The sequence below is a fragment of the Chiloscyllium plagiosum genome, unplaced genomic scaffold (genome assembly GCF_037043375.1).
Source record: "Chiloscyllium plagiosum isolate Xiang-an unplaced genomic scaffold, Cpla_swu_hap1 HiC_scaffold_4, whole genome shotgun sequence".
NCBI classification, from domain to species: domain Eukaryota; kingdom Metazoa; phylum Chordata; class Chondrichthyes; order Orectolobiformes; family Hemiscylliidae; genus Chiloscyllium; species Chiloscyllium plagiosum.
The window spans coordinates 44257484-44266193 of record NW_028270142.1 but is presented as its reverse complement, the minus strand read 5'-3'; the positions used below and the strand labels follow the sequence as shown (position 1 = coordinate 44266193).

The 8710-nt window shown below is 46.3% G+C and overlaps 1 protein-coding gene across 1 annotated transcript; it reads left to right on the top strand.

Moving 5' to 3' along the window:
• Positions 1-6789: 6789 nt before the first annotated feature.
• Positions 6790-7518, top strand: LOC122549499 (SCAN domain-containing protein 3-like). Its single transcript, XM_087985865.1, has one exon. The coding sequence runs from the start codon at positions 6790-6792 to the stop codon at positions 7516-7518; it is 729 nt and encodes a 242-aa protein (XP_087841991.1).
• Positions 7519-8710: the final 1192 nt, after the last annotated feature.

The window sequence follows — 8710 nt, the reverse complement described above, 5'->3', positions numbered from 1 at the left end:
AATATAGAATATAGATCACTAAAGTGGCAGATGCAGCAAGGAGTGAAGAGTAAAGTCTTTGACCACAGGACAATAGATGGGCTGCTTAGAGAGGCAGAACAGGTGGCAAATGGAATTTAATTCTGCAAAATGTGAGATGGAGAATTTTGGAAGGACTAACAAGGCAAGGGAGCGCACAATGAATGTTAGGAACATAGGAAGTACTGAGGATCAGAGGAATCTTAGGGTGCATGTTGATAAATGCTTGAGAGAAGCAGGACGGATGGATACAGTGGTAAAGAAGATAAATGGGGTACTTGACTTCATTAGGAGAAAGTGAGGACTGCAGATGCTGGAGATCAGAGCTGAAAATGTGTTGCTGGAAAAGCGCAGCAGGTCAGGTAGCATCCAAGGAGCAGGCGAATCGACGTTTCGGGCATGAGCCCATCTTCAGGAATGAGGAAGGTGTGCCCAGCAGGCTAAGATAAAAGGTAGGGAGGAGGGACTTAGGGGAGGGGCGTTGGAAATGCGATAGGTGGAAGAAGGTTAAGGTGAGGGTGATAGGCCGGAGTGGGGATGGGGGCAGAGAGTTCAGGAAGAGGATTGCCGGTTAGGAAGGCGGTGCTGAGTTCGAGGGTTGGGACTGAGACAAGGTGGGGGAGGGGAAATGAGGAAACTGGAGAAATCTGAGTTCATCCCTTGTGGTTGGAGGACTCCTAGGCAGAAGATGAGACGTTCTTCCTCCAGCCGTCGTGTTGCTATGGTCTGGCGATGGAGGAGTCCAAGGACCTGCATGTCCTTGGATGAGTGGGAGGGGGAGTTGAAGTGTTGAGCCATGGGGTGGTTGGGTTGGTTGGTCCGGATGTCCCAGAGGTGTTCTCCAACGACCCTCCCCCCAACTCCCTCCTCCTACCTTTTATCTTAGCCTGCTTGGCACACTTTCCTCATTCCTGAAGAAGGGCTCATGCCCGAAACGTCAATTATCCTGCTCCTTGGATGCTGCCTGACCTGCTGCGCTTTTCCAGCAACACATTTTCAGTACTTGACTTCATTAGTCAATGCATTGGATACAAGAGGAGTTTGAGTGCATCGGCAAGGAGGTTAAGATGGAGCATTAGTTAGACCACAACTGGAATACTGTTGTACTGCAGTTCAAGTTGCCGCACCAGAGGAAAGTTGTGATTGTATTGGAGAGGTTGCAGAGGACAGTCTCCAGGATGTTGACTGGGCTGGAGCATTTCAGCTGTGAAGGAAGGTTGGCTGGTGTTGTTTTCCTCAGAGCAGAGGAGGATGATATTGGGGGTAGGATGTACACAATAAGGAGGAGTGCAGATAAACTTTTCCCTTTAGTAGAGGGGGCATAGGTTTAAGGTAAAGGGCAGGGGAATTAGAGGCGAGTAGAGGAATTTTATTTCACTCAGAGGATGATGGATATCTGGACCTCACCGCTTGTAAAGGTGGTGGAGGTGGGAACCCTTAGTGTTTAAGAAGCAGAATACCAATAGTTAACAAGGTAATGACCAGGTGCTGGGAAGTGGGAGCAGAATGGATAGGTACTCAATGATTATGTTAACACAATGGGCCTAAGGGCCTCTTTCCGTTCTGTAAAACTCTTCGACTTTGTATACGGGAAAGTGAATTTTAGTTGAGCGGAAACTGACAGGATGAAAAGAGACCGGTTTCGCGTTGGAGCAACTCAGTCTGAAAGTGAATATACAGTGTCAGGGAGTTTGGCAGGAGATGAGCTGAGGGAGAGCCAGAGATGAGTGATGTTACAGACTTGTAGGTGGGTGGTCTTTGTGATAGAGTGGATATCAAGTTGAAGAGTCAACTTTGAGTTGAATTAGATGACAAGGTTCTGACAGATTACTGAAATTGAAAACTCAAACGAAATGCTGGAGGATCTACTGTATTCCTGGGTGATAATGTGTGAAAATGATTCTTTCTGAATGGAATGCAGGAATTTGTTACTGCTAATGTAACAGCAAAACAGTTTATCATCAGTGTTGTGAACATTTGCTGGCAGTGGCCTAGTAGAAACCTACAGCATAGAAGTAGGACATTTCATCCATTGCACCAATGTATGGCTCCTTGAAAGTCTTAGCAAATTAGTCCCACTCTCCTGGCAATTTCCCTATTACCCTGAATTTTTTTTTCCTTATCAAGAATCTATCCAATTCCCTTTTGATGGCTACTACAGAATTGTTTTTCACTGCCCCTTTCAGGCAGCACATTCACAATCATAACCACTCACACTATCAAAATAATTCCTATCATCTCCCCCTTTTTTCTTTTGTCAATTATCTTAAATCAACGCCCTTTTTCATATTTCCTTTTCAGGGTTAAATTGTTGTGTTTTTCTCCCAGGTTCCTGTTGCTGTTTTGGAAGCATTTGATCAACGTTTGCTAGTTTTCTAAGTTGGTCCATCTGCATGCTGCATTGGTAACTATTAAGTAGGGCTGCATGTGTTAGTCACCAACGATATTTTTAAAAAGCTGACTGGTATTTGAAGCAAGAAATGAAAGTGAAAGAAATGAAAATGAAAGTTGACGGGAATATATTTCTACTGTTGTGAAATTGCAGAGAATTGCGAATGGTGCTATAATCATTCCAAAGTTTTGGTGTTAGCTTTCTAGGTGATTCATATGTGCTTTTGCATTCAAGGGGCGATCATTCCCAGCTAAGTGAAATTATCTGATAAGCAGGAAGTGGAAGGAGACCAGAAGTTGATTCTCAATGGGTTGTACCCGTGGTCTGATCGTTGTTGTTAAGTTTTGTCCTCACAGTCAGACTGCCTTTTGCTAATGACCTCTCTTTAAAACAGCACCAGCCCAATATTGACTTGGTTACTTCAAGATGTCCTGGCTCGCACTCAAGTTTAAATCATTCAGTGATAAATTGCTACAAATCAGGATCACTACAACATACTTTATATAAATCTCATTCAATTAACCACGAAGGATTCTTTTATGTTAGATAATTGCCTGAAATAAAGATCCAGGCTTCCCAGTCTCCACATTAAATCCTAGAGGACCATAGGGTTACTCTCTCATTAGCGAGATGCAACTGGTGTAGGTTTAAACTGAGGGTAACCACTCATCTAGCTAACTGACTCCATATCACTGGATTATAGATTAGATTTGATAGATTAGATTCCCTACAGTGTGGAAACAGGCCCTTCGGCCCAACAAGTCCACACCGACCCTCCGAAGAGCAACCCAGTGCCCAACCCCCCCCCCCCCCGACTAATGCACCTAACACTGTGGACAATTTAGCGTGGTCAATTCACCTGACCTGCACATCTTTGGATTGTGCGAGGAAACCCACACAGATACGGGGAGAATGTGTAAAATCCACACACAGTTGCCCAAGGCTGGAATTGAACCTGGGTCCCTGGCGCTGTGAGGCAGCAGTGCTAACCACTGAGCCACCATACTACTTTATAGAAAACTGGATGTAGAATGGGGCCCCGTGGAAATCTCAACATGCTGTTGGAGTTGCCTGGGCAGTTTCAACTTTCACTTAGCAATTTCTTTCCCCAGGAGCCTTGGGAGAAGATTTGGCCACAGAGCCTTCTGAGAGCTAGAGTCATAGAGATGTACAGCATGGAAGCAGACCCTTCGGTCCAACCCGACCATCTCACTCACCTACCGCCCTCACTCACCTACTGCCCTCACTCACCTACTGCCCTCACTCACCTACTGCCCTCACTCACCTACTGCCCTCACTCACCTACTGCCCTCACTCACCTACTGCCCTCACCTACCTACCACCCTCCACTCACCTACTACCCTCATTTCCCCTCCCCCCACCTTGTCTCAGTCAAATCCCTCGAACTCAGCACCGCCTTCCTAACCTGCAATCACCTTCCTGACCTCTCCGCCCCACCCCACTCCGGCCTATCACACTCACCTTGACCTCCCTCCACCTATCGCATTTCCAAAGCCCCTCCCCCAAGTCCCTCCTCCCTACCTTTTATCTTAGCCTGCTGGACACACTTTCCTCATTCCTGAAGAAGGGCTTATGCCCGAAACGTCGATTCTCCTGTTCCTTGGATGCTGCCTGACCTGCTGCGCTTTTCCAGCAACACATTTTCAGCTACCACCCTCATTCACCTACTACCTCACTCACCTACTATCCTCACCTACCTACCATCCTCACTCACCTACTACCCTCACTCACCTACTACCTCACCCACCTACCACCTGCACTCACCTATCACCTCACTCACCTACCACCTCACCCATCTACCACCCTCGCTCACCTACTACCCTCACCCACCTACCATCCTAACCCATCTACCACCTCACTCACCTACTACCCTCACCTACCTACCACCTCACCTACTACCCTCACCTACCTACCACCCTCACTCACCTACCACCCTCACTCACCTACCACCTCACCCACCTACCTCCTGCACTCACCTACCTCCTGCACTCACCTACCTCCTGCACTCACCTACCTCCTGCACTCACCTACCACCTCACTCACCTACCACCTCACTCACCTACCACCTCACTCACCTACCACCCTCACTCACCTACCACCCTCACTCACCTACCACCCTCACTCACCTACCACCCCACCCACTATCTCACTCATCTACCACCTCACTCATCTACCACCTCACTCATCTACCACCTCACTCATCTACCACCTCACTCATCTACCACCTCACTCATCTACCACCTCACTCATCTACCACCCTCACTCATCTACCACCCTCACTCACCTACCACCCTCACTCACCTACCACCCTCACTCACCTACCACCCTCACTCACCTATTACCCTCACTCACCTACCATCTCACCCACCATCTCACCCACTTACCACTCTCACTCACTTTCCACCTCACTCACTTTCCACCTCACTCACTTTCCACCTCACTCACTTTCCACCTCACTCACTTTCCACCTCACTCACTTTCCACCTCACTCACTTTCCACCTCACTCACTTTCCACCCTCACTCACTTTCCACCCTCACTCACTTTCCACCCTCACTCACTTTCCACCCTCACTCACCTACCATCCTCACTCACCTACCACCCTCACTCACCTACCACCCTCACTCACCTACCACCCTCACTCACCTATTACCCTCACTCACCTACCATCTCACCCACCCACCACCTCACCCACCATCTCACCCACTTACCACCCTCACTCACTTTCCCCCTCACTCACTTTCCCCCTCACTCACTTTCCCCCTCACTCACTTTCCCCCTCACTCACTTTCCCCCTCACTCACTTTCCCCCTCACTCACTTTCCCCCTCACTCACTTTCCCCCTCACTCACTTTCCCCCTCACTCACTTTCCCCCTCACTCATCTACCATCCTCACTCACCTACCATCCTCACTCACCTACCACCCTCACTCACCTACCATCTCACCCACCCACCACCTCACCCACCATCTCACCCACTTACCACCCTCACTCACTTTCCACCTCACTCACTTTCCACCTCACTCACTTTCCACCTCACTCACTTTCCACCTCACTCACTTTCCACCTCACTCATCTACCATCCTCACTCACTTTCCACCTCACTCACCTACCACCCTCACTCACCTACCACCCTCACTCACCTACCACCCTCACTCACCTACCACCCTCACTCACCTACCACCCTCACTCACCTACCACCTCACCCACTTACCACCCTCACTCACTTTCCACCTCACTCATCTACCACCTCCCTCACCTAATACCTCATCCACCTACCACCCTCACTCACCTACCACTCACTCACCTACCATCTCTCATACCTACCACCACCACTCACCAAACCCACCACCTCACGCACATATCACCTCACTTAACTCCTACCTTACCCACTTACCACTCAGTTCACACAGCCCATCCATGCACCCACTGACAAATGTTCACACCAGACTTTTAAGCCGACCATATAGCTGCGAGATCCTTGAGTGTATTGTGTGGAAGGAAATGAGACGTGCACTCCTTTCTCAGATCGTGACCTGTTGCAGAGCTGGCCAGTTGGTCAGGACACCTGGAGGATGGCCTGAATGGTGTATATCAGTGTTTCTCAATGGAGGCGGAAGCACCCCCCGAGGGGTGTTTGCCTTTCTTTGGTGGGCGTTGAAGTCAAAGGGGGCAGCAAGGGGGCACTGGACAACTTTGTAGCAAGCTTACCAATCACTTGGAAGACTGCCGTGTCCTTGAATGACATTGCTGTGTGCAGATGGATAGTCGCATAACACGAGTCTGTTATTTTCCCTGTACCCATGGAGGCGTGTGCTCTGGTTGCTGTGCTATTATTGGTTGTCTTCTTTGTGAATTGCAAATCATTTGAACTCGTTCGCAGTTGGCACTGATTCTACTGCCAAGATCAATATCACCTAACTCGTGTCGCTTCTAGGAAGATGAAACGTAGCTTTTCAACTGTTCTACCGGATGGCAGAATGAATCCACATTACAGCTAATTAGCCAATCAAATTTTGCCACTTGTCTGAGCGTCTTAAAATTATCGTGATAAGGTAATACCCATGATTCCATCAGGGTATTCGAGCGACAGTGTAAAAATAGCCTCATTGAGTAAGAAAAAATGCAGGCGGTATAGCATGGACTATTTGCGATATGGCTTTATTCAATCTCCATCTAATAAGCAGTTACCACTGTGTGCTTGCTCTGTGAACAAAGTTTTTCCAACGAGGCCATGAAGCCTTCCCGTCTTATTTGGAAAAGAAACACAGTGACAAAAACGACAAAGGTTTGGCATATTTTCAAACATTAAACAATAAATTCAATCAGCGACCAACGGTTTCCACTGCTTTTTCAAAGATGGGAGCCACAAATGTGGATGGCCTTGTGGCATCATACAACATAGCGAAGCTAATTGCAAAATGTGGTAAACCTCATTCCGTGGGTGAATCGTTGGTGCTTCCAGCTATTGCCGATGTATTATCAATTGTACTACATCAGGAATCATCAATGACTATCAAGCATGATTCCATGAGAAGGCACATCGATGAAATGGCCTCAAATGTTGAGGATAAATTATGTTCCCTTTTGATATCGAAAGAAATCGCCTTACAAATTGATGAAAGTACTATATGCAGAAATCAAGCTTTACTTTTGGGGTACGTATGTTTCATCGACAAAAATGAAATACGAGAAGAACAACTTTTTGCTCTGGATCTACTGACAGATACCAAAGGTAAGACTATCTTCGACTGCGTCAAGGATTATTTTGATAAAAAGTCGGTTCCCCTCAAAAACATTGTTGCTTGTGCAACAGATGGCGCGTGTGCTATGACTGGCCAACATAGAGGATTTGTCGCATTATTAAAGAGAGAAGTGCCACGTGTTTTCACAGTACACAGCATTATCCATCGGCAGCATCTGGCTGCAAAGAAACTTAGTGAAGCCCTCAACCATTCTCTACAAGTGGTGATAGATATGGTAAATTATATAAAGAGACATGCTCTGAATGAACGACTTCTCCGCCAACTCTGTAAATATGATGAAGAGGAATTTCTGCAATTGCTGCTGCACACAGAAGTGAGATAGCTCTCGAAAGGAAAATGCCTCAATCATTTCCATGAATTGTTCGATTCTAGCATTGTATTCCTACACAGAAATAATGAAAACCTTTGTATGAAAGCTGAAACCGTAAAACACGACTGTGCAAATCTCGCGGATATATTTGATAAGGGCAATTCGCTGATCATGCAGATACAAGGAGATAATGTGAGTTTCATAAAAGCAAGGAATGCTGTTACATCCTTTATTGTGAAACTTGATCTCTTCCATCATAATATCAATCGTCGTGAGTTTTACCAGTTCCCGAATTTAAACAACTCGGGAATGTTACTGATGATCAATTACTTATCTATCAGCTCACATTCGTGCACTGCAGGATGATTATGAAAATACGATTTGCTGATCTTATCGAGATGGAGATCCCAACATGGCTGACTGACCCCTTTACCTCATGTGCAGAAGAAATGGACATTGGAAGAAATGATAGAGCTCCAAAATGACACTGCAATGAAAATTCAGTTTTCGCAAATGGGTGGGCCCCTTTTTTGGATTCAAGATGCCACCCGATGTCATTTCCCGCTTAAGCGAAGAGGCAACGCGGTTTTCACGACCATTTCCTACCTCTTATTTGGTTGAGAAAGGATTCAGTGCTAGAATACAAGATAAGACTCGCAATCGCGTGGATGTTGTTCAGCGTGGTGACCTGAGATTGCTTTTGACTAAAATTGAACCAGATGTATATGATATAGCAAGACAACATGAACCACAAGGATCGCTTTGACTATTTTGCTATCACAGATTAAATTTTATACAGAGTGAGCCAAAAGTAGGTGGACAGTAAGAACAGTAATAAATTATAACATTTATTTTTTATTGTATATAAAACATATTTCACAAAAGTTTTCCGTTTTCAGCACTGCAGTGTATTTATTGCAGTTATATTTGCAAAAATTGACTTTGGTGATTTGGGGACGTTGCATGATTTCAAGGATAAGAAGGGGGCATTGAATATGGAGAGGTTGAGAAGCACTCATGTACATTCTTACTTGTGATGATTCAGGAGTTCAAGAGAAAGCAGGGAGAGCTCGAATTCTCAACCTCATCTAAGTAGACCAGTGATACCATCAGAGTCGAAGTCATAGCCTTGGGAAGAGATAAAGGACAGCATAGTGGCTTAGTAGTTAGCGCCAGGGACATGGGTTTGATCCAGCTTTGGGTG